Raw genomic sequence first — 27,607 nt, forward strand, 5'->3', positions numbered from 1 at the left:
AAAAAAAAATAATACTAATAATATTAAAAGAAGTAAATGGATAACGCAAGGTCTAGTTATTTCATGCAATACAAAAGAAATGCTCTACAATCTTTGGAGAAAAAACCCTAATGATGAAAAAAGTCATACATTATACGTGAAATATAATAAATTATTGAATAAACTACTAAAAATTGCAAAATATAATTATGAAAGAAATTGCTTAAACAATCTAAAATCTAATAAGCAATTTTGGAATTATATAAATAATAAAATAAACTCTAATAAAAAGAAAAATAAAAAATAAATAAAACAATTGATTACTTACTCATAAGAAATGAAAAAGTAACAGAAAAAAATATATAGCTGATAAGTTTAATACTTACTTTAATAGTGTAGGCACAGAAATGGCAAATAAAATCAAATATACAGGTGAAAAATGTGGTAAAAAAAGGGTCTTGATTAAAAATTCAATATTTTTATTTCCTACTCATCCAGATGAAATAAAAGAAATAATAAAATTATTAAAAAATGATACAGCAGCCGGAATAGATGAAATTCCAACAAGCGTATTAAAAAAACTAAGTAATTTCATTATAAAACCTCTAGCTAACATTATCAATATATGCTTAGAAACAGGAGTTTGTCCTGATCATTGTAAAAAAGCAATTATAATACCAGTTCACAAAGCTAAAGAAAAGTATTTTGAATTTAATTATAGGCCAATATCATTAATTTCTAATGTAGCAAAAATATTTGAAAAAGTAGTGCATAAAAGATTACTTTCCTTTCTTAACAAATATAACGTGTTAAATAAAAATCAATATGGCTTTCGCCAAGGAAAATCAACAAAAGATGTATTAGCTCATTTTGCTGAATATATACAGGGTTGGCCATATTAAACTGACCCATTGAGTAACCCTATAACTTTTTACTGTAATTTGAAATCTAAGGTTTACGTCAACAAGCCAAAGACACTAGGCGCACTTAAGGCCAATATCCGACGGGAAATAGCCGCCATATCGGCCGAGACGCTGGCCAAAACTATGGAAAACGCCGAAAAACGGGCACATTACGCTATACGAGCTAAGGGCGACCACTTGCGCTATATCATATTCAAAAAGTGATGTAAACGAATCTCCTTGAACTAAATTAAATGTTTTTCACAATGAAACACAAAAAAATGTTTCTTTTTCCATATTTTTTTAATAATCACATGGGTCAGTTTAAGATGGCCAACCCTGTACATATCCAAATACGTGCTAAGGGCGACCACTTGCGCGATATCATATTCAAAAAGTGATGTAAACGAATCTCCTTGAACTAAATTAAATGTTTTTCACAATGAAACACAAAAAAATGTTTCTTTTTCCATATTTTTTTAATAATCACATGGGTCAGTTTAATATGGCCAACCCTGTATATAAAAATCTTGATAATAGTAAACCAATTATTGCAATATTTTTAGATTTAGCAAAGGCTTTTGACACGGTTGACCACAAAATTCTAATACAAAAATTAAGCGATATTGGTATCCGTGGACTCGCCTTGAATCTTATAAAGAATTATCTTACTGGCAGAACACAATGTGTAAAGGTAGATGGTATTGTTAGTAGTGAAACGATTGTGGATATTGGAGTCCCTCAGGGGACAGTTTTAGGACCTTTATTATTTTTGATATACATAAATGAAATATATAGTGCTGTACAATTTAGCCAAAAAAACCCTCACAATATAATATCGTATGCTGACGATACAACCATTCTTATAAGTGGCGATACTTGGGAGGATGCTGAATTAAATGCAAATTTAATTGCAAATAAAATATTTACATGGATGTGTCAAAACAAGTTATCTGTGAATATTAATAAAACGGTATTTCTAACTTTTGGAGTTTATAAAGATTCTGTACCTGGAAATATTAATATATTTATGCATAATCATGATTCTAACAGCAAATGTAACTGTATTCCAATAACACGGGTTGAAAGCACTAAATATCTTGGCATTTTAATCGATTATAAGTTAAAATGGGATTTTCAAATTAATTATTTAATAAAGCGAAATAGATATTTAATCTTTGTTTTTGCCAAATTAAAATATATATTAAACAAAGAACAATTATTAACTATTTATTATGCCCTATTTGAGTCAGTCACCTCTTACGGTATCGTAGCTTGGGGAGGTGCGTACAAATCTGAACTAAATAGGATTGAATTAGTACAAAATAAAATATTAAAAATAATATTTAAGAGTAAACAAAACTCAATAACGGATAATTCCTTAAATATTAACAACATTCTTTCGATAAAAAAGTTGTTCTACTTTACAGCTTTAATACAAAATTACAATAACTTAAAGAATTATTTTCTATCAAGGATAATAAATACTAAAAATAGACAAATTGAGCACATAAAATGTAAATTACGTATTGGTTCAAAATGTTACATAAACCATAGCATTAAAATATTTAATCAGCTTCCAATGAAGTTAAAAGCCTATTATGTAATTAACGACAAAAATAAAAAAGATATAAAAATCTGGTTAACAAAAACTAATTTACACCTATGATATTTGTTAATATCGCGCTATTTCATTGTAAAATAAAAAAAAAAAGGAAATTATTTTATGTTCTTCATAGAACCGCTAGATATAAGTAAGTTTGTTGTTAGTTAGTTAGTAAGTCAAATGTATGTTACGTATGTTGCATACAAAATTTATTTTGTTAAATGTTATATTTAGTTTGTAAGATTGTCATTATAAATGCTACTAGCCTACGAACAGACTTTTAATAGTCTCTGTAGGACTTACAGTTTATTGTAAATTATAATGTATTATTATACTAGTAATAAATAAATTCAAAAATTCAAATTCAAAATAAATATTTTTTTTTCTTGTTCACTCTTCTAGTGCCAAACTCCAATACGCCGGATAAGCAAAGATGTAAAATGTTTCTATATCTACTCGTTTGCTCTTGTGTTGCTCACTACTTTTTGAATGTTTATATGTACTTTTTGTAAATACAATACTTTGTCTAACGGCAAAGTGGCACATGCCGTGTATTTGCTAGCATTAAAATCAACAAGTCAATGCCTTTCAAACTTTGTTAGCCATTTGCCCAAATTTATATTGGTCACATAATGTCATCCAATACATATGAAAATAAAGTAAAGAAGAAACAATTGCTGAAATATTATTTATTTATTGAATTAAATTAATTAATTAATTGTTAGGTTACAGCGCTAGCTACAAAGGGCTATTGACTATTATTACTTTAGCTATTTGTTTCATTTAGTTTCGAAATTCGAGCGTCCCTATTGAAAACCCCTATTATATGAAGGTAAATAAATAAATTTGGATATGTAAATACCATGAGTTTTCATTGCATAACGTGCGTATGGCTTATTTTTGGAGAAGTTGTACTTTCGAAAATCATAAGTAAATAAATAAATTTCAAACACACACACTATGAGGTTAAAAATCTGCTGCTGCCTAATTGAAAATGTCAGTCTCCCCTGATTTTATATGTATTTAACAGCGAAATCTTGACTTGGTTATCTATCTTAAAATATTTTATTTGCACTAAAAATACTAATTACACACGTTTACAAATAAGCAAAGATTTTTTATCCAAGATAACACCGAATTGCAGTTTTGGGTTAAAGAAAAAAATTCTACCTACCAAAAAGTTTTTTAAGTGATATATCTACACGGTTCGGTACTCGAAGTGTAACTAACTTCAGGCCGCTCGCTCAGCAGATGCACGAGTGACTTGAGCGAAATCACCGACGAAGAGCCAATCAAATTGCGAAAGAACTGAAAATATCTCACCGTAGCATCCGCCGCATACTGAAAAATTATCTCAAAGTCAAGCCTTACAAGATCCAAAAGGCGCACGATTTCACACCAAAGCAGCAACAAGTCAGGCTTGAGAGAGCGAAGGAGTTGCTTAGCTTGACCGAAAGCGGTCAATTTCCAAACATTGTGTTTTCTGACGAGAAAATTTTTCAAATTGAGCAATACGTAAATTCACAAAACGATAGCATTTATTTGACCAACCGTATATATGAGAATTTGAGGCAATCGACTGACTACCAGTAGGCAGCCACAGGTAATGGTTTGGGCCGTTGTAACCGCAGATGGGCGCTCTCCAATCGTTTTGATCGAACCTGGCGTCAAGATAAATGCGAAATATTATTGGGAAAGTATTCTGGAGATTTCTTTGAAGCCGTGGGAGACAAACATTTCGGTGGCAGACCATGGACGTTTCAACAGGACTCGACACCGTCTCACAAAGCTCGAGTGAACCAAAAATGGCTAAAAGGGCTCTCAAATTCACTAGACACGAATCCGATGGCCGAATTACGGCGCAGTTGCAGCTAACAGCTTTAAAAAATCAATGCCATGAATGGTTCTACACAAAAATAATAAAGATTGTCCAAAAAATTGGGATTTTCTTTATTTTATTTCAATTTAAAATCCGATACTTCTAAATTGATCACCTTTTATATACATAAAAGCTATTCGCATGAAAAGATATAATTCATTACATTTAATTTTTATTTTTTTATTTCTGCAATAATTTTTTTATATTACTTTCTTTGGTCGGTTAACGAATTCTCCAGATATTTGAAATTTTTATCTTTATTCCCAAACGTTATTTGGTGAGATCTCGAAAACTTTATGACAGAAAAAAGTGCAAATTTTCATACTCAGCAAAAACTTTTACATATAAATTGCTTGATCTCTTTCTTGGGGTTTTTTGTCTGCAACCTAGTGCTATTTGTATCTTATCATTCACACTCACACATACATAAATATTGCCCACGAACGAAGTTTTTCTTATAAAATAGAGTTACTTTACTTTTAAGGAACATTTGCGCGCACAGCCATCAATGTGCTACTAACTAGTAATATAATATTACCGCAGCTGAAGCATTTAGTAGTTACCCGCATAGATATGGTGACAAATCGAAAATTATCACTTGAGCCAAGCCAAACAAAATTCAAGGGCAAAACTATAGGATATCGGCATCTGCAATGTCTACTGATATCCTTGACATTTGGACTACTTTTCGCCATGCGCGTCAACCTCTCGGTTGCCATTGTGGCTATGATGGATAATAAGGGCGCGAATCCAAATTTTCCTGTGAGTATTTATTCACATTTATGTTATGTAGTTCTATATTATATCTTTGAGTTACGTAACTAATAAAAAAATGTTAATTAATCTTCGTGTTCTTTTCTTCCACCCACACCTCAGGAGTATGCCTGGACGCAGAAAACCAAATCTCACATACTCAGCAGCTTCTTTTGCGGTTACATTTTGGTGCAAATTCCCGCTGGTGGCTGGGCGCGACGTTTAGGTGGTCACTTATTACTCCTCATGAGTATAACGATGAGCAGCATTATGGCGCTACTAACCCCGTTTAGTGTCAATTTAGGTGGTTGGCCATTGCTATGTGCATTGCGCTTTTGTCAGGGCTTATTTCAAGGTGTAACCCTTCCAACAATTGCAACATTAATGTCCAAATGGGCACCAATCGAGGAACGTAGTGCCTTGCAAACATATTGCTATTCAGGTGCACAATTGGGCATAGTGATGATGTTGGCTACCAGTGGTGTACTTTGCTCTTCCAGCTGGGGTTGGCCAAGCACATTCTATCTACCCGGTGTACTAGGCTTACTTGTGGCTATACTTTGGTTTATATTCGGTGCGAGTACGCCGCGTGACTGTAAGCACATTTCTCTCGAAGAACGTACCATGATTGAGGAGTCATTGGGGCATAGTAAGAAAAGCGATGAAATTATACCACAACATGCAGTGCCGTGGAAGAAAATATTCACATCGAAGCCATTTTTGGTACTCTTATTTACTCATTGCACCAACAATTGGTGCTTTTGGACGTTGCTTACCCAAATACCATCCTACATTAATAGTGTGCTCGGCAAGGATATCAAGAGCAATGCAATGCTCTCGTCACTACCCTATATAACTATGTTGTCGCTATCGCTTGTACTCTGTCCAATGGCGAGCTGGTTAGAGAAATCAAAATTATTAAATGCCACTGTCAGTCGTAAGATTTTCAATACAATCGGTCATTGGACACCGGTCATATCACTCGTATCATTGGGCTACTTAAGGCCCGATCAAGGCGATTTGGCAGTCGCTTTGCTAACAATATCCGTTACCATCAACACATTAGCGCATTTTGGCTATGCTGTGAATCATCTGGACTTGGCACCCAACTTTGCTGGTACCTTGATGGGCATCGCCAATTGCTCATCCAATGTTATGGGTATCTTAGCGCCACTAGTGGTTGGCTTCATCGTCACGGAGACGGTGAGTTGATATTCGTAGAAGTATTTATTGTGTTTTTGAATGCTAAATTTTTTGCATATGACTGATTGCAGACAAACATCTATCAATGGCGCATAATCTTCTCATTAGCTGGTGCCATTAGTTTTTCAGGCAATCTTATGTTCCTGATATTCGGTACAGCTAAGGTGCAACATTGGAACGAGCCTCCTCGTATAGTTCAAGAAACAGAACCACTAAAAGGATTGGTCATTGATGTGAAGAAGACCGATGATGAAGCTGAGGAAGACGATGTTCGAGTTTAAGTGCGATGTAATATGACAAAATATTTCTTTCGAACTAAGTTGGTTTTCCTCAGTTTCATATAGTCTATGTCGAGCGTGTAGCTATACGGGGTTTACAAGCACAACCTATTCCAGTAGGCGTCGTGGGGTGATATCTTACATATAGGGGTGTAGATAGTTTTGAAAAATCATTTCGAAATAGAGAAAAAAAAAACATTTGGTGATAGAAAGCACTTTTTGTTTTCTCAAAAAAAAACGAAGAAAAAAAATGTTTGACATAAGTAAAACTTATTTGGATTACAAGCTGACTGACTACGTGGAAATTTAAATGGTGCGGAACGAGTTTATTTCTGCTTTTTCATGAACTTGTGGATTAGAATCCATTATTCGGGAAACTCCCACGGTAGATATTCAGTGTTTTTTTACTATTTTAGAAGCCAGCAAATTATGAGTTTTAATCTAATAAGAGACGCAGAATCTTACATCATTGAAGACTTGAAAGTTATATAGACTCAATGGGAATTGCGCAGTCACGCTAAGCGAATTAAGCTTTAAACGCCTGATACCATATACTGATAACTAGAACAAGCAGATATTTATTTTACGAATGCCTAAAAATTCTGGCATCGACCGTTTTTTTATAAAAATATAAAGTACAATGCACTCATTGTATAAAAAAAACCTTGTAAACACATTTCCCAACTTTGTACAAAATTCACAAAAATTTAACAAATTTCAAAAAAGTAGCATCGAAATATTCAACTTTTTAATCAGAGTCTCTACTAGGTTCCACTCGACTTTGGTGTATGTAGTTTTAAAGTCTATTCATTTCTAAAATTGCATTGGCGTAAATTTTTCTAAATATAATAAAATTTATATTTTTTTTTTTATTTTATAATTTAATTGAAGTTGAAATTAAAAAATGTACTTAGTTCCAGCAGGATGGAGCTCCATTTCATAATAAATGTTAGTTAATTATTATTATAATTGGCGCCACCAGACTTTTTTTCCAAAGTCAAATATCGTGCAAGTTATTCGCGAGATTGAGCTAGAAGTTGTCACCACGTTGTCTTATAAAACTTGGATAACAAAATGTGCTACTGTGGAGCCAATCGAAGTACGAGCCACATGAATGAAATCATATTCCATAAATAATGGGAACGTTTGCAATCGAACAACTCAATAATATATCAAAATTAGTTAATTTTTGTTCACCTTTTTGAATTTTCAAAAAGGAACCAATATATGTACTACCCTGTATATATCATTGCCACGTACATCCTTTGTTGGATGTTTAACGAGCTCCACCTCTAATTTGTGATGTGCGTTTGTTTTCCCGCAAATGCAGGGAGTTTTAGGTGTATAGAAGCTGCCCAGCAATAGAGCTGCCCTAAATAGCGAGAGAAGAGAGGGCTATAAGTTCGCGTACTCGTGCGGCGTTACGAGAGAATTGCATCGATGAATGGCAAACAAGGTTAATTAACTCTGCAAAAGGGCGCTTTCCCAACCTAAAGCTTTGCTACATGGTGGTCGGGGTGAAGTGGACTCTTAACTGACCCAGTTATTGAGTGGACATGGATGCTTCACAGCATATTTATATAGGTTTAACCAGGACGACAATCCCTGTTGCGACTACTGAGACGGAAGCGTTTTAGAGAACGTGTACCACATTTGAACTTGTGAAGGTTCGCACTTCTCCTCTGCAAAAGAAAAACTTCATAGAACCTTTGGAGAATCTCCCTCGTCGAATTTGTTGCATGAATGTCAACATATGCTGCGCTCGAAGGAAAAGTCGAGTGTGACATGCGACTTATTGGCCGAGATTATGAAAGAGATGAGGCGTCTGGAAAGACTGCGACACAGCAACGGCGGCTAATCTTCGCGAAGTAATACTTGACAATAGTCCCGCGGCGAGAGGTGATGAAAATAAACAGGCTCAGCCTGGTTTCAGAAGGCCACTTGAGGGTAGCGCGCTAACACAACGCTTATGAAAAAAGAACAGTTTTATGTCGCCTCCGCACGGCGGATGGTTTTTATGATTAGCTTTTTCATGGCAGAAATATACTCGGAAGTTTGTCATTGCCAACCGAAAAAAAAAACAACCTTTTCTGTCAGTTGGTGTTTAATGCCCATAGTGGGTTTCGAACCCGGATCCTACTTTACTCTCTATTTAATTGAATAATACATTACTCACATCCACTTAATATGTATCTATGCATGTGCTGTGCCGACATACACTATGCGTGTATTCTACATACAATGAACACATATACAATACGAGTAACATGCAAATGTATGAAAACATAAATTTTTCTTAACGTGTTTATCTCAACATTTTAAGCGCTTAATATCTATGTGTTATCAACGAATGTGGAATTTATTTATAAATTACTCTGCGTTTATTAAATCTAATGGCAAGAGGCAGTGCGACTACAATTTTCTTTGTATAAAATTCCAGCGTTTCACAGCGCACCAAATCATTTGCGCTTGCGAGAGACAAAGGAAATGCAGGTACGAGTCTGTAGACATCAGCATCACACACAACACTACATCAAAAATTATCAGCAGTCACAAAAATATAAATGGCGACAAATCCAGGATATGCCATTGAACCGAATAGCAAATTCAAGGCTAAGATCATCGGCTATCGTCACCTGCAATGCCTGCTGCTTTTCCTGGGATTCTGCTTGATTTGTGCAATGCGCGTCAACCTCTCAATCGCCATTGTGGCTATGATGGATAAGCAAGCTGCAAATCCAGATTTTCCTGTAAGTAAAATTCGCGCATAATATGCTACCCAAAGTAAAAATGTTAACTCTTTTGTCACTTAGGAATACGACTGGTCAGAACAAACAAAATCGCATGTACTCAGCAGTTTCTTCTGTGGTTATATTTTGCTGCAGATTCCCGCTGGCGCTTGGGCACGACGGTATGGCGGTCGCTTGCTGCTATTATTGAATATCAGCCTTACCAGCATATTGGCGCTGTTAACACCGCTTAGTGTTAGTCTTGGTAACTGGCCTTTGCTATGCGCGTTACGATTTGGCCAAGGCCTTTTACAAGGTGTCATGCTACCAACTGTTGCAACTATAATGTCCAAATGGGCGCCTGTTGAGGAGCGTAGCGCAATGCAGACTTTTACCTATGCTGGAGCTCAGTTGGGTATAGTGCTCATGTTGGCCACAAGCGGCGGTCTGTGCTCCTCGCGTTGGGGTTGGCCAAGCACATTCTATCTACCCGGTGCACTGGGCTTACTATGGACTGCGCTTTGGTTTGTATTTGGTGCGAGTACGCCGCGTGATTGTAAGCACATTTCAGCGGAAGAACGTGCCATGATTGAGGAATCATTGGGTTGTGATAAGGATAAGCAATTGGAGAAAAGTGAAACAAGTCACCCCGTACCATGGAAATGCATTTTTACATCGAAACGGTTTTTAGTGACTTTATTAAATCATTGCGCCAACGATTGGTGCTTTTGGACATTGCTCACTCAAATACCATCCTACATCAAAAGTGTGCTTGGCAAGGATATCAATAGCAATGCATTGCTTTCTTCATTGCCATACCTGTCAATGTTCGGCCTATCGCTTGTGCTTTGCCCCATAGCGAGTTGGTTAGAAAAGTCTAAACTTTTGAATACAACAGTTAGTCGAAAGCTATTCAATACGTTCGGTCTATGGATACAGGCCGTAACACTTGTGACTTTGGGTTATTTGCGCCAAGATCAAGGCGATTTAGCAATTGCTTTATTAATAACAACTGTTGCTAGTAGCACTAGCGTGCACTTTGGCTATGCAGTAAATCATCTGGACTTAGCGCCGAATCTCGCTGGCACTATACTGGGCATTGCCAACTGTGGCGCCAGCATGATGGGCATCATAGCGCCACTGGTTGTGGGTTACGTTGTCACAGATGCGGTTAGTAAAATATTATATGCATATATATTTATATGGAAAAATTGTAAGTCTTTCACTAATTTTCACCAACAGGAAAATGTCCACCAATGGCGCATAATTTTCTCTCTCGCTGGAGGCATCAGTTTTGTTGGTAATCTGTTTTTCTTGATTTTTGGTACAGCTAAGGTGCAACATTGGAACGAACGACCTCGCGCACTTAATGAAGCTGAACAATTAGAGGAGCTGGTTGGCGAAATGAGCCAGCCGACTAAGTCTATTGAAGAGGATAGTGGTATCGATGCTGAGAAAACACATGTTGACCAAAGTGTGTGACTTGTTTAGTTTTATGAAGTAATTATGTATATGGTTTTGCTAAGACTTGAAAGTAGTTATGGAAACAGCAAAAAATGAATGTTTTTTCAAACTCTCAAAGTGGTAAACGAGCGTCCAGGTTGGCGTAATTTAACGGAAAACATGGAATTTTTCATTTCATTGCAATCAAATTTAAGGCGAGTGTTGCTGAATGAACTAGTTTAAGCGGATAAGCCATAACGGATAAGCCGTAGTAGAAATTGGTATTTTTCTCAGCTTAAAAATTTAATAAATTAAAATTCTAAAAAAGATGCTTTATTTCATATATCATGAGCAGTATAATTTTTATTAATATTTTTGTTTAAGCTTTCATACTTTTTTTTCTTTTGTTTTTTTTTTGTTTTTTGTTTTGTTTATACAATTTATTTCTTTATGTGATTTGCTTTTAATAGTCCAACAATTTGAACTAGATTCGACTCAATCCCTACTATTGAGCCCCACATTCTGCAGTGGCTCTTCAGAAGAATTGTAAATATTTCCTTCGCATACAGCAACGATTTATTGTACTAAGTCAACCGATTGCAATTGGGCTTTGTGGTGGTTTGCAGTTTTATTAAGTACTTTCCTCTACTGTTTTTCACCTTAGTCTTAAGCGTAGGTGTTTCAAACTAACGGAGAAGGTACTGCTAAAATAGTTAATATCAGGGGATAGACAATACAGGAGGTGCACAATTCAATAAAGCATTCTAATGCTGTGTAAGTTTTCCAATTTTTTTAAATATTGTATTTTTTAAATAAGTTTTTTAAGGAAAGTGATGGTATCACTGTCGAAGCCTTATTTACTTATTTTTTTTTTAAGGCTGGGTAACACGAACCAACTGCAAATGCAATTTTTATTTCGATTATACTTAGAAGTACTGCAAATTTTGTTGATATATCGACTTTTGTAAAAACGTTGCGTTTAACAAACAAAAAAGTTCACAATTTAATAAAACATCGTTCGAAAATTTTTTCTATAAAATTGCTTTCGTATATTCAAAACTATTATAAACAACCATACTTCCAAGCATAATAACTTGTCGAATGGAATGCAATTATGGGTGGTCGAAAATTTTCCTGGTACTCAGCCAATATTGCCAATTGTAATTAAGGCCTAGCGGGAGAGACCGTTGGGATGGCAGTTCATTGCCCCTCTGCAATTTTTGCAGATTTCTTGAGGAATCTTAATAGTTTCTCGAAGGAAATAGAGTGCAACTCGTCCCTTTTCAATACATATAACCAAAACATTTACAATCTAAATCTGGTGAAAGCCATACAGCGGCTGAGAAAATTATCCGTGCTTTCTTCATACTCCCAAAAAAATATTAGGTTGGGGAATAGGGAATATTAGGGGAATATTAGGTGAATATTAGGTTGCGTTTTTGCGAAGACTTTCATTTAAACAAAAAACAATAATTATATCAACAAGTTAATCAATTATGTATTCGCCGTTGCTGTTTACAACCTCTTCCCACCTCTCGACTAATTTGTCGATGCCGTTCCACCAAAAATCGCCTGGTCTGGTGTCAAAGAAGTTGTTTAGCCAGTTTTGAAGGACCTCTTTGATATCGAAAGTAACGCCTTCATATGGTTCACAGTGAGCGGAAAAGATAGTAATTGACCGGTGTGAAGTCCGGATGCTGAAGGACCTCCCATTTGCGATCTTGGAGTGCGGCTTGGACGACTTGTGCAACATGGGGTCTGGCGTTGTTGTGAAGGAGTATGGTTTGACCATGTCGAGTAGGCCTTTTCAGTCGAATAGCCTTATTCACACGGTGTAGCTGGGCAATGTCGAACTCCTTATTGACCGTGGTATCCGAGCATTTCCAGTGCACCATGCCCTCCCAGTCTCACCAAACACATATCATGATCATCTTTGGAAGAAGATTCGGCTTTACTCTCGGCTTCGGGTATCTCCTAGGGCCACCCATTCCTTTCTTTGCTTCATATAGCCATCACTTCTTATCTCCCGTAACGATTCGGTACCAAAAGCATTGTTTATGACCGCGTGTGGCAGAAGGCGGGCGAGATGCTGAGAAGCAATTTGGAGGCGACTTTCTTTTTTTTCGTGCTCGTGAGGCACCCAGGCTTGAATGAAGGTAATTGAGAATCGTTTTATGACGCTGTTCATTTTTTCCACCAATTCACGACTGGTTTGGCGACCGTTCTCCTTCAAAAGTGATTTGAGACGTTCTTCAGTAAATACAGAAGGTCTTCCGCTGCGGGACGTGTCATGGACGTCAAAGCGCCCTTTTTGATCTTTGAAAACCAAATGCCGTGCTGTCGACTTGCCTATGACACTTTCTCCATGCACGTCGCAAATATCCCGGGCTGCTTCAGCAGCTTTTTGGCATTGAAGTGCAGGTGTAGAAAATGTTGATTTTTACCTCCTGGGTAATCCATTTCGAAGCCTTCAAACTAATAAAAAATTTAATATCTCAAAAATACTACTAACTAAATTTTGTAGAGCAGAAAGAGTTCTATCGAATGAATACTTACCCTTTGCCACACAGCACACATTATGCATATGGCGGTTATATGTCATCCTCATGTATTATTCCACTCAATTAGTACTTTCTCTGGCTGAGCAGGAATTTTGCTACCACCCTGTCACAATTTTTCAGGAAGCATTTGTTTTTCTTGCAACTGTCAGTACTGCACAGACGGCTGTGATGAGTTTTGTTAATGAAAACCTAATTATGTACCTAACTGTATCCGCTATTAAATTAGGTAAAAACTGCACAGAACAATATTTTGTAATATCATAGAAGCGAAGGAGACGAAGGCAATTAAGAATGTTTTTTACCCAGCAATGCTTGGCGACTCAATAAAAATAAATATATATCATATGAGAAAACACGGTTCATTAACCTTCAAGGTATTACCGGCTAAGCAAATTAACTAAGATGAAAACATCAGTTGTGAAGAAATCGTGCAGCGATTAAGTTCCTATTCAGACGACGTTTTCAGACATTATTCAAAAATTACGAAAGACTCGTTCGGGAATGTTCGCTTGTTGCAGCTTACCAAGATGGTATCTTAATCAGGTATGAGCCTGTCGTAAGATTCTTACTCACTCTCGGTTGAGTTCAAGAAGTCATCCAATAGTGAATTATGAACCTCTTCAATGAACTTTTCCTCCTCGACTTACGCCAGTTTATAGTAAACTGAGAGTTTTATCACTTTCTAATTAGTTCGCCAAAGTATTAAATTGAAGCTCCACAACAAAGATCTAGACCGGGAAGATGCTTATATTTTACACTCAACCTTTCCTCGCTTTAAAAACTTTCATGCGCCAAACGTTACCTTGTAATGGGTTTTCAGTAGGACGTCCTCAAGCCTGAGTTCAAACTATTACTATGACTTACTATTATTATGTGTTACTTTTATCTCATGCCTCCGAATACTGTCAGCAAAATTATGTTTCTTCAGAGGATTTAGCAGGCTGATAAGCATAACAGTTGCCTTCCTTTCGCCCAATCGACGCGAAGGACTCATTCTCATGCCCGTACGGTTCAGTTTTGTTTCGGTAAAAATTTTTAGATCCAAAAATGTGCGGCTACGGAAAAAGTCATTGGATATTAACTTTTATTTTTCGAGAAAGGATAGTACCGTTCTCTCGATGGTAAAAAGTGTTGGAGAGTTCAAATTTTGGTATAAGGATGAAAGAGGTCAATTAAAATTTCTTTGATACTCACAAAGTAACATGGAAGATAGCTTCAAAAACTATTGATATCAAGCTTCCTAAAAATCCAGCAGTTTTTTGTACATGTCCGCCATATTTGGGTTCGCCATTTTAAATTTCTAAAATCTCTTTTCATATTTGTAATCAGTGGTTCAAAGAATTGTTGATGAAGCTATGGTCCACCACGGATTGTGAAGCTAAGAAGAAGAAGAAGGTTCAAAGAAGAATTTTCAGAAAATCCCCAAAAAAATTTCACATTCATACGGAGATATCCTCCATGTCAAATTCTCCATGTTTTCAAATTTAAAGCAAAAACCGTGCCGTATAGGAACAATACTTACCTCAGATGTAGTTTCAGTAAACCCAAAAACATACAGTGTGCCTAGTTTAGTCAGGGTGATCTCTTCGATTTCTTGGTTTTGCAGTCCTGTGTAAACAATTCCACCAGCTAAGCTGTATTTTCTTTCACCCAGATAAGATAAATACAGTGTACCTCTCACAATAGATCCATGAGAAGAAATGTGTTTGACTGCCTTCTCAACAGTTCAGTCTTCAGTAAGAGTCGAATAGAGGAAGCCAAAGTTATAACAAAACATTATTTTTCGTGTGACTTCCTTCATAGTGTAAAGTTTACATGTACTTATACACACAAATATAAATACTGTGCGTTCTATATACTAACCACTACGATTTTTATCATTCCAAAAACCAGAGGCAACTGCCGCTTATTACTAGTTTAATTACTGATTAGTAAGTCTCGAGCGAATCTCCCTCTAAAAAAGTAATTAAAATATGTACTATAGTTTCATTATCAAATGAGACATGTGTTGACACAGCAAAATTTACTCTCCATAGCAGTTGGTGTGAATCGCATAGCAGCTACATACACTTGTTGTTGACCCTTCACATGGGGAATTTATGAGGTATTCTTTGTTTATAAAACGTCATATGCACACGTATTTTAAGATACTCGAGAGATTAGCTAATTGTATTTATACAGATGAATAGATGTACGTGTATAAATATGTAACCAAAACTTTTTTTATCTCCTTTGAGAAGAGGCGCCGTACACTTTGCTCTACAAATGCTACCAACTTTTAGACAGAGTACTGCAGTCTGATTGTTTGTCTACTAAAATGTTTAGATGTGGACACGAACCGATAAAGGGACTGATATATAAGGTTTCAGTGTGATGATTTCAGAACATGCTTTCTTTGTCATACTTTACATGTGCTTTAGCGTCAAGAGTGTGAAATTCTGCTAAGGTCGGTGTATAAGGGTTACTTTGAAATCAACAAAACCAAATATGAATTCTGGGCTCATTACTCTTCATCACCGTTATTGAAGATATATTTTATTGTAAATTTAAAATTTACATTAATTTCATTAAAACTTGATTCAAATTTCGAAATAAATTTCAGTATTTATGATGCAATTAAGCTCTAGTCAGATCTCAATAATGTCGCGGCATGGTGTGATAAAATCGCCTTCTTCTAGGAAATATTTTCACATATCGTTTTCTAAGTCTCCACAGTTATTTGCTACCACAAATTTAGTTAAGGAATCACGTCTCACCGCTGTGTATGAAGCTTCTGTTCTGGGTGTAATTTTTTAGTCAAAATTTCTTTTTCTGAGTAATTGAAATTATAAATTAAATATCTGCGATATATTCTGCACTAGCCTTTATCCGACGCTTTGGTTTAGACTTTTCTGGTCCACATGCGCTAAAGTTACTATTTATCCCATGATTTCAGTTGGAATATGTCATATTTCTCACATTTGCCTCATTAATAAGTTAGCTTAGGATAAGTGGGTGCTTCATGGGTAATGCCATCAGAAGAAAAACAGAGGGGGAAAAATAAAACAAAAACCGAAAAGGGGGGAGGATGATGACCAAATGGTGACTAACTAAATACATTGCGTTAACCACTTCAGACTGCTGGCGAAATTCACCATGTGCGTAGTGCTTTAACCCGCCATATCCGCAGGTTTAGCTAAAAATTGAAATTGCAGATATGTGAATTTTAGCCCGGCGAAAGCAAGACAGCTGAGAAGAATATGCTGAGATGATTCCACCTTGTCCTCCAAACAGCTTTTGCAGAAAGGACTTGAGGTAACCCCAAGTCTCACCTCATGAACACCTAACTGATAATGCCCGGTAATAACACCCACCTAATTTGAATGCTGCGGCTTTGCTAACATCAGAAGCTCCCTTGAGTAACCCCGATCTATTCGTAGCCAGAAGAATCTCAGATCTTGCACGTCTGCGCACTAACCCAGCCCGTACTAAGTTGATGCATCTTTCCAGCAGCAGATCACAGGTTCTGAGGACTCCTGAGAACTCTCATTTTGCGGTGAAATCAGCTCAAGGTCTCCTCTTTGGTCCGCCCATCAGCCCAGCAGTTTTCCGCAATGCCACTATGACCGTGGACCCAAATAAGGCTATTATCGAAGTACTCGGATGCAGTTGCGAGAGAGGTCAGGCATTTGCCTCAATAATAGACTGGAATGAATTCACAAGAAATTTCTTCATTTCACTCTCAGATCGCTTAATTTTGCTGATCCGATGCCCTCATATGATGCAAGCTGTGTCTTTATTAACTTGAAGTCTTTACAAAGTTGTTTCACTCTGCTTTATCTTTGCTATCATATTATGCGTGGTGTAATCGGCTGTCCTCTTCGCTTAGAGCGTATTTATTTTTACGTTCCATAAATGCAGCTGAGGTCCTATATTTCATACAGGAGTAAAAGGATCAAATATATACAAACACATGTGCGGAGTAATGATTGCTTTCTAGAGCGAGGTTGAGTGGTCTCTTATGTCTCTTACACTCCGATAGAACATTGACGGAATTTATTAGATCTTAAAATTCATTGAATTCTGATACATCGTCATCTAAGCAACTTTTTACTTTATCACTAAATAAATTACTTAGATAAATATGTGGAAGTCTGTATGAGATAATACTAGATATACTAAAAAATAAATATATAAATAAACTTGTAAATAAATAACATTGAGTTGCTCTTAAGTTATTTTAACCTAGAGCAAATCGGTCAATAACTACGCTTAAGGGTAATTTTCGAAATTAAAAAACAAAAAAAAGCTCGATATCTCTGTTACAAGTAAATGAGACACAATTATTCAAAGTTGCTAAAGGTGATAAGCCTAAAAAACAGAAACGAAGCAAAAATAAAATCCATGAAAGTGTGAAGGAAATTTTTTTAATAATAGCGGCGATACACTCAATATTGGAACAATCCGTGTAGCCAAACAATAACGTAATAAAATTCGTTCTTCCTCAGTTAGATCGGACTTCATCTTCTTCTCTATGGGCGCGATAATCACTTAAAAGATTTTGGCCAAGTTTAACAATGCGCGCCAGGCATTTCTTTTTCATACTAACCGGCCCTATTTGGAAACACCAAGTGAAGCCAAGTATTTTTCTACCTAGTCTTTCCAACGCCGAGGAGGCCTTCCTCTTTCAGAGCCACAGCGTTGGTTTCCATTCAGATGATATGACCCAGCCAACGTAACCACTATGTCATTGTAAAGCTCATACAGCTCCTCGCTCCATCTCTTGCTATATTTGCCCTCTCCAAAGTACAGAGGCTCAAAAATCTTTCGCAGAGTCTTACTCTCTAACACTTCAAGAAATACTCCATCGGATATTGTCGTCGTTCATACAATAGGACGGGCATTATGAATGCCTTATAAAGTGTTAGTTTTGTTCTTCGAGAGAGGGCTTTACTACTCAGTTGCCTACTTAGTCCAACGTACCATTTGTTTTTTTCAACATGAAAAACCCTTTCAAATCGAAGCATTCTGTGCATAGTTATTAATGTGCATACATACGAGTATTTTGGGACTTTATCTTAGAAGATGTAGATATTGTGTTTGTATTTGAATTGTTTAAAATTCATAAAAAAAAAGCATTTTTATGTATGATAAAAGTTTTTAGCTAATCTGTTTAGGCTGACGATAAATTGTTTGGTTATTTTTAGCCACCTTTACAATGCGATCTGTCTACCACTCAGCAAGCATCCTACGGAAAAATTGAAATGAAAAATGTATGCACCCAGGTTTGTAGATAATACGCGTCAAAACAAATGTTAACCTAGGCAATTTCCATTTAAATTTGTTTTAATTTTAAATAATATATACCGACGCTGCTACTGTTATTTACGCATAAAATTATTTATTTAACAAACGCAATAACAAATATACAGTTATTACGCATATTTGCTCTCAGATAATTACGCTCTGCTAAGATATAATACGTAGAGTTTGCTCTTACATACGTTTTTTAAATTGTTGCATTCCTAGTTTTATCATTTTCCTACTAAGGTCATCGAGTGATTTAGTGTTTACATGAATGTGCGTCTTAATTTCTACATCCTTCATTATTCCCATTTTCTTTTCATGAGTTACTCACGCATGGCCAGATTTGAAATAATCTTAAAAAAGCCCAGTTCTATACCATTTCAGGATAAAGTTAGGGCCCTCCACATAAAAATTACTTGACTTGAAAATCCATTGAAATTTGGTTTTGGCGGACTGTATGTCTCAAAAGTACGCACGAAAACACGTCTAGAGCTCTAAGTGTGCTTCGAGATAAAAGCTCTAACCACTTTGTCCTTGATGGCTTCAATGAGCTACATATATCCCAGGATGTATGTATAGGGTTTTTTAATAGGTGCGCTTCAACTTTTTTCCGATAGGGAGGGCGAACGACGCAATATTTTTTATTTTTCGCTTGTCATTTGTAAACTTTATTAGTATACATTTCATCATGGAACGCTACACACTTGAGCAACGATTGCAAATCGTGCAAATTTTTTATGAAAATAATCGTTCTGTTGCTGCTACTTTAAGAGCATTCCGGCCATTTTACGGTCCATTTAACAAGCCGTCCCGTTTTGGGGTTATGTGAAGTCATTGGTCTACAGTAACAAGCCGGCGACGATTTGTGAGCTCAGAGCCAATATTGAACGCGAAATTGCTGGAATTTCGGCCGATTTATGCAAAAGAGTGGTCGAAAATTGGGTTCAACGATTGGACTTCGTAAAACGTGCACGCGGTGGTCATGCAAAAGAAATCGAATTTCATATTTAAATGTATATGTTCAAACTCGATAATAAAAAAAATTTAGTTAAAAAAGTCAAACCGTTTGTGTTTTATTCAAAAAAGTTCAAAAGTTGAAGCGCTCTTACTGAAAAACCCTATACATATATATCAAGCCTAACACGATTATGGTCAAGTCGTGCTGTGCTGACTGAAACGATCAGCGAACCCTAATTAGTGATGAAAAAAGTTTTAGAAGGGAATCTTCTAGCAGGAAATAGAGCTTCTATCGGGGCAAATACTCAATGCGGACATCTACAGCCAACAAATGAACGGATCAGATTGCAGCAGAAGATCGATTAGAAGCGGAATGAATTGACAAATAAGAAGTGTAGTGTATCTCTATAACAACAAATCTAGGACGCACACATCTTCAATGATGTGCCAAAAGCTACACCTCTCCATACATTGGAGGTTCAATCGCATTCGCCGAATAGCCCAGATCTCACACCAAAAGATTTGCATATTTTCAAGCTGCAATTCTGGACGTTACAAAACTAGCTTTCAGAGAGACTTGTTAAAATTAAGTTTTTTTTTAAACTTTCTAGAATTTTTTTCATAAATTTTTTTTCATACATTTTTTCATAAATTTTTTTTCACAAACTTGTTTACTAATTTTTTTCACAAAAACTTTTTGCAATACATCTCAAAAACTTTAGAGGATTTTTCTTTTCAAACATGACTCAAGATTTTTTTCACAAATGTTTTCTTTAATGAATAAGGCAAATAATGAGAAAAAAATTTGAAGAGAAGTGTTTTTCAAAGATGACAAAGACATTTTTTTTTAATGACTCAAGATTTTTTTAAAAATTTTTGCTTTAACTAATAATTCAAATAATGAGAAAAAATCTGAAGAGGAGTGTTTTTGAAAGATGGCAAAAACAGATTTTTATTTCACAAATTGTTGAGAAAAAAAAACTTAAGAGGCGTGTTTTTCAAGGATGACAAACAATTTTTTTTTTCACAAATAAGTTTTTTTCACAATTTTGTTCACAAACTTTTTCGCCAATTTTCTTTTCAAAAACATTTTTTACAGCACATCTCAGAAGGTGATTTTTTCAAAGATGACAAAAAAAAATTTTTAATTCACAATTTTTTTTTTAATTTGTTTGTCATAATTATAAAAAATTTTAATTTATATAATTTTTTATCCCTCAAAAATTTTTTACAATAGTAAAAATTTACAATTATGATTTTTTTTTGTTATTTGAGGTTATTTCTTTTTGGAAAACTCGAAATCAATTTTTTTAATATTGCTTAAATCTCAAATACTTAAATATTTTTTTTAATTATTAAAACATTGAATTCATTTTTTCCAAATTTTTTTCAGTTTACTTCTTAACATATTCAAACTCAAAAACAAACCAGTGTTTTAAAAAACTACCCGACAATGTCCATGGCATGGAATCGCTCATTATCTGCATAGAAAGTAAAACGGAATCGCGAGCTCCTCTGGCAGCGATAAAACTTAGAAACTTTCTAGAAGCTTTGATAATATAATTTTTTGGACTGAGCCTTGATTCATATGCTGTCTTTGTACATCAAATTATTTTTTATTATTATAAAAATAACTAATTTTATGTTTCCGCTTCTTAGATCTCAAGTTTGGAGAGAGAAATAAATGCAAAACACGGTCATATACTTTATATTTTATTTTCCCAAACCTTTTCATCGAATTTCACACTTTTATCTTATTAATTATAACGTAATGAGGTAATTTTGGCTCAAGTGGAAAAAAAGCTGTGAGAATGGAGTAATTATCTTTGAATTGTGTGATTTGTCCGAAAGATAAAACAGATATAGTTCACCATCGTGCTCTTTTTTTTAAATAAATTTACTATGCACATTGCTCTTATTTCCTTTAAATGTGTATTTGTGCAGATATACATATAATACATACGCACGTATGTGTACATACTTATATATATAATTGGCACGTTTTTTACCTATCACATTGTTGTATGTATACCCGCGTTCACAACAATAGCAGCACGACATATTGCAAGGTTTAAAATATTTATTTATTTTTTATTAAAATTCTTTTTTTTAATTCTTTTTTTAGAATTTTTTTTTAATTTTTTTTATAAAAATATAGTTCCTACCACAAAAAACACCTATAGCTTAAATTTTTACCCCTAGTGCAAATAAAAAAAAAATTAAATATTAAATAAAAAATAAACAAATAGTTAAAACTTTGCAATATATTACGCTGCTATTATTACGAGCACCAGTGTACATATGTATGTAGCGCTTACCATATGGGTTTATCTAAGGACTTAATCCGATTTGCCTGTTCATTAAGCATTTATCACTAGAAGATGAGTGTGTATATAAAAGACATACCTGTTTGATGGTTATCATTTTAGGCTTCGAGTTAAGTGCTAATCATTTCAATTAGCGTTCAGAAGTTTAATAAGCACAGAGCTGTTAGGAAGTGTCCACGCTCGTGCCATACGAACGTTGACTAGGTACTACGCATTTGCAATTTTGATTTAATTTACTTCTTTTGCCAACCATTATTTAGCGTATCAATATGGTGACAAGTAGACGCACCTCCAGTGTGTCAAAGTGTAAGTATAGTAAATTTATATGGCCGCCAGTTTAAATGACTCATTTATATGTACTTACATACATACCTACAGTGCTACCACCCACCTTTGGTCGGCGACATTTGCAGTGCCTTCTAATGTTTTTGGGCTTCTCAGCAGCATTTACTATGCGTGTTAATCTTTCGGTAGCCATTGTGGCAATGATGGATAACAAAGCAGCAAACCCTGATTTTCCAGTGAGTATTGAAATAAAATCTTTAGCACGTTTATGACTCATTTCGCACATTTCCAGGAGTACCAGTGGTCGGAGCAGATCAAATCGCGCATACTCAGCAGTTTCTTTTGCGGCTATATATGCACACAAATTCCTGGCGGTTTGTTAGCGAGTCGCTTTGGTGGCAAGGTGATGTTGCTCAGCAGTATCTCTATCAGCAGTGTAATGGCGCTGCTTACACCGATCGGCGTTGACTTTGGTGGTTGGAAGTTACTCTGTTTCATGCGTTTTCTACAAGGAATCGGACAAGGTGTAACAGTGCCGTCGATGCATACTTTGCTTGCCAAATGGTCACCGGTGAATGAGCGTGGCTCATTGGCCACTTTTAGTTATTCGGGCTCACAATTCGGTACTGTGGCTATGTTGGCTACGAGCGGTTTACTCGCTTCATCATCCATGGGTTGGCCGAGCATTTTCTACATACCCGGCGGTTTGGGTCTATTATGGGTAGTGGCTTGGATTATTTGGGGCGCAAATTCGCCAATGGAATGTACAAAGATTGGTGATGCAGAGCGGGAACTAATCGAAACATCTTTGCATGATAGCGTTAAACAGAGCGATCGCAAAGCGAACTTGCCCGTACCTTGGAAGAAAATATTAACATCGTGTCCATTCTTCGTATTACTTGTAACACATTGTGCATCGACTTGGTGCTTCTGGACGTTGCTCACACAAATTCCTACATATATGAAAAGTGTACTTGGCATGGATATCAAAAGTAATGCCCTACTATCGGCGCTGCCTTACTTTACTATGCTAGTTTTGGGATTGATGTTATGCCCGCTTAGTGATTACTTGGAGAAGGGCAATCGTTTGAGTGCAACAACTATTCGAAAACTTTTCAACTCCATTGGCCAATGGGTGCCGATGATAACTCTAATTTGTTTGGGTTATGTTACGCGTGAACAGGCAAATATGGCTGTAGCCTTGCTAACGTTCACAGTGGGTATTAGTTCAACTTTACATCTGGGCTTCCAAGTGAATCACATCGATTTGGCGCCGAACTTTGCTGGCACTTTGGTTAGCCTAACCAATTGTGCGGCCAATGTGTCTAGCATCATAGCGCCTTTAGTGGTGGGATTTATCGTCACCGATACGGTATGTTTCATGAAGAGTGCTAAATTCTTATACAAACATATAACTGTTATAAATATTTATATATATACTTAAATTGGATTCTTTTAAATATTTTATAATTTTTTCAACTTACATTCTTTTCTCCCTCCAGAGTAATCCCTTTCAATGGCGTATAATCTTCTTTATTGCTGGTGGTATTAGCTTTTTTGGTAACCTGCTATTCGTTATATTCGGCACTGCTAAAAAACAACCATGGAATGATGAGCAAAGCGCAAAGAGTCATGAAATTAAACCACTTAATGAAGAATTGGACGAAACTCCAATCAACAAAGCGGAATCTCAGTTAGCGGTTTAATTAGATTTGACCCATGTCCTTTTAATTTCAAGCAAAGCTTATGAAAACATAACATTTAGATGGTTGCACACATATGTATATACATGTATAAATTAGTATTTAACACAAGTCGTTGTTGTAATCTTACCAAATAGTTGTAATTCATATTAAGTTACCATTTAAGGACGCAAAATCTAGTTAAGCTTCAAGTTTCATCTGTACAAAGTATGGAAGATGAGTTTGGTGATAGGTGTAGAAAAAAACAAAGAATATTACGCTTTATTGCAAATAATTGAATAAATACATTTTTATTAAAGCATTTTAATATTTGATACCGATAACATCGTGCGACAAAAATCTCCTTTTTTCGTTATGCAAAAACAAATTCATATGCACGTGATACTGTAGATCAATGCTGGGTATCAGTTGTTCATTTCCTCAAGCTTCAAAGAGGAAAACGTATCAAGAGGTATCCACTGCGTATACTTTATTTCATAGGGTAAAAGTACAACTATCTCTTTCACATGTTTGTAAAATAGCATGAACAACGAAATTGAATTGTGTCTTACTACAAATACTATATAGCTTCAACATACATACCTATATACACAAATTTGTGCGGAATATTGCATCAGCAAATTTCCCGATTATATAAGAGTACTTTCATGTACACACAAAAGGCATTATTAATTTATTATATTCTTTTACTTATTCCTTCATTCATCAAGTAGAGTACAGATAAAATTGATTACTATTATAATATTAAAGCTTACATATAGGCTATAGAAAACAATATGGAGGCAGTTATACTAAGATCAAAAGTCGTTCAGAACTGCCACGCAGCTCTAAATCGTATTAACACCGTCTTCAAGGTCAGTCTTATATGGGCTCCTGGACATAGAGATATTGAAGGAAAGTGCAAGCCTAAAAGTGTACTAATCTTCCACTGCTTGAAAACAGCCTCAATATTGGAATTCCTATAGCAACTTCCGACCGCCGTAGCCGAATGTGTTCGTGCGTGACTACCATTCGGAATTCAGAGAGAACGTAGGTTCGAATCTCGGTACAAGATCGAAATAAAGAAAATTTTTTTTCTAATAGCGGTCACCCCTCGGCCAAGCAATGGCAAACCTCCGAGTGTATTGTCAGGCGCCATCTGACGTTTCGATTGGAGAATTTGACATAATTTTCCATAAGCGCCTTGAGGAAGTGTTGATGTGTATGCCATATTAGAGTTGTTTACAATGACTTCAAAAATTATTCTCAGCAAAAACATGGAATTCAACCTCAAGCATTTTCGTGATGACTGTTAACCGCTTCACGAACTTCATCAAGTGACTAATATGAAGGACCGCTATATCAGGCGTAGCAAAGAAATGAAAGTCCAAAAGCTTAAATCCTAGCCCGGCGAAAGCTGGACAGCTAGGAAAAGGCCTGATCCCCCCTACAGCTGATGCAAAACTGACTAAAATCATGCTCACCTCACGGACGGGGTCCCGCGAAGGCAAAAACTCGAGAGCTAAAGCTTTGATAATCTTGGAAGATCGCCTCCGATCCACACGTTACCAGAAAAATCGCGCGACTTTACTAGTTTGTGTACTTGCCCAGCGCTCGCTGGGTGGCCGTGAAGCCCACCTTTACAGGAGCCGACCTCAAGTATGATACTTAAGGTGGGATCTCTTCTCATTTTACGGGAGAGCTAACTCACCTGCCTCCTGTACAGCCAGCTCATCTATCTCGCAGTTTCCTACAATAACACTGTAACCAGGTACCCAGATGGGTCTTATATCAAAGAATTCGGATGTGATCGAAAGTGACAAATTTCAAGGATAACATCATCGAGCCTAGAACTAAAATTGCCACTTGGCTGTCGGAGTACGCACTTACTTCCCTAGTAAGCAACTAATTGACTGCTTCTTTGAGTGCGGCTTCCTCCGCTTGAAATACACCGCAGTAGTTCGTTAATTTGAAATTAAGTCTGATGAGGAGTTCACCACTGAATACTCCTTCGCTAAGCCTTCCATTCAACTTCGAGCTATCCCTGAAAAAGTTCACCAGGCTCTGTCTCTAAATACCGAATCTCGCCCACTATTCCCTTAATGGAAGGTAAGTAGATACCAATAGCCCAAATTCGAAATCTGCAATTCAAGAAAAAGTGTAGTCTGGTTATTGATGCTGAAATTCAATGAGATTTTATTACATTTTACTAAATAGTAAATATCCAAAATAGTGGCATCCTATTTATCACTCCGTTTCAAGTTGATTTTTTTAAATATCCTTGTACGAAATATGGCCGTAGTTATCAAACAATTTTGTGCCATCAGTAGCAATCCATCTTATGCTACAGGTATCCAGTTTATTTAATTTCCTCGATTCTTTATTTCAACTAAGCAAAAAAACTTTCCGTGCTCGAAATACGTCAAAAGTGCGATACGATATCAGTTAGTATTTGCTTAGAATTAAGCAGGTAGCAAAAACAATCATACAGCTAAATTAACTGAATCAAAAAATTCTGCGGAATTACTTGTTTTGGCATGGATAAGATACATAAACATTGTACGTACACGTATATATGGTAGCAGCACCACTATCAAATAAAGGGTGATTTTTTAGCTATTATCTCTTTAAACAGTTGGTTTAAACAGCTGTGGTACGTTTCGTGTTTTGTTTCACTGTCAAACATCTTCAGTTTGGTCTATAATTTGACCATGAATCGTCTTACAAACAAACAACGCTTGCAAATCATTGAATTTTATTATAAAAATGCGTGTTCTGTTAAGAAAGTTTAAAGTCCAAAAATTGTGTTCAGAGACGAAGCTCATTTTTAGATCAATGGAGGTATCATTGGACCGTACTTCTTCAAAGATACTGCGAATCGTAACGTAACTGTGAATGGTAAGCGCTACCGTGAAATGATATCCAACTTTTTTTTGCATAAAATCCAAGAGCTTGACTTGCATGACATGTGGTTTCAGCAAGACGGTGCCACATGCCACACAGCACGCGTAACAATGGACTTGTTGAGAGGCGAGTTCGGTGAACATTTTATTTCACGTTCGCGACCTTTAGATTATTTTTTGTGGGGCTATGTTAAAGCTCATGTCTATTCAGACAAACCTGCTTCAATTAACGCATTGGAAGACAACATTAAGCATTTATAAACATATGTGAGATACCGGACGAAACATTGGAAAGAGTGTGCCAAAATTAGACTAAGCGGATGGACCATTTGAAGCGCAGTGGCGGTAAACATTTGCATGAAATAGTCTTCAAACATTAAATTATATGGACTGCACTATCGATTTAAATAAAAATGTTATGCGTTTTTCTTAATTTTTACGTGTGTTTTTTGAAAAACTCCCCTATATCTCTTAAAAAATCACCCTTTTTTTAATTTTTTTATGCCAGTGTGCACTAAGTCACTCGGATGCTATCATTTTTTCGCCGAATGGATAGTTGTAACAGCCTAAAGAAATTGAGATAGATGTGGGCATATATAGTATACACACATATCTATACAAAATTATTTAGAGTGTACCGAATTCACGGTACCTCTCTAATTCACAGTATGGTAAAATCGTTTCGTCACACTGTTACCGATAAAATACCGTGACTGAGTACCGATTCCAAGCCAGCTAGACATCCAGAAACGCAAAAGTTTAGATAGCGATACCGCGTTCTGATAAGAGCGGGACAGTGGAAACAAAGTTTTTAATATTCTTCACCCCCACCTT

At 36.0% G+C, this 27,607-nt stretch overlaps 3 protein-coding genes across 3 annotated transcripts; all 3 read left to right on the plus strand.

Annotated features, from left to right (window-relative positions):
- The first annotated feature begins 4,927 nt into the window (after nt 1–4,927).
- On the plus strand, nt 4,928–6,740 carry LOC129245366 (putative inorganic phosphate cotransporter). Its single transcript, XM_054883478.1, has 3 exons — nt 4,928–5,128; nt 5,243–6,322; nt 6,394–6,740. The coding sequence occupies exons 1-3, from the start codon at nt 4,940–4,942 to the stop codon at nt 6,601–6,603; spliced, it is 1,479 nt and encodes a 492-aa protein (XP_054739453.1). The 5' UTR covers nt 4,928–4,939; the 3' UTR covers nt 6,604–6,740.
- Nucleotides 6,741–9,025: 2,285 nt separating this feature from the next.
- On the plus strand, nt 9,026–11,034 carry LOC129245057 (putative inorganic phosphate cotransporter). Its single transcript, XM_054883023.1, has 3 exons — nt 9,026–9,350; nt 9,414–10,499; nt 10,572–11,034. Exons 1-3 carry the CDS (start codon nt 9,165–9,167, stop codon nt 10,809–10,811), a joined length of 1,512 nt encoding a protein of 503 aa, XP_054738998.1. The 5' UTR covers nt 9,026–9,164; the 3' UTR covers nt 10,812–11,034.
- A 10,984-nt stretch (nt 11,035–22,018) lies between these two features.
- LOC129246033 (putative inorganic phosphate cotransporter) lies at nt 22,019–24,204 on the plus strand. Its single transcript, XM_054884541.1, has 4 exons — nt 22,019–22,209; nt 22,282–22,424; nt 22,481–23,560; nt 23,691–24,204. The coding sequence occupies exons 1-4, from the start codon at nt 22,173–22,175 to the stop codon at nt 23,892–23,894; spliced, it is 1,464 nt and encodes a 487-aa protein (XP_054740516.1). The 5' UTR covers nt 22,019–22,172; the 3' UTR covers nt 23,895–24,204.
- The last annotated feature ends 3,403 nt before the right edge of the window (nt 24,205–27,607 follow it).

This window comes from Anastrepha obliqua, chromosome 4 (genome assembly GCF_027943255.1).
Source record: "Anastrepha obliqua isolate idAnaObli1 chromosome 4, idAnaObli1_1.0, whole genome shotgun sequence".
Taxonomy (NCBI): domain Eukaryota; kingdom Metazoa; phylum Arthropoda; class Insecta; order Diptera; family Tephritidae; genus Anastrepha; species Anastrepha obliqua.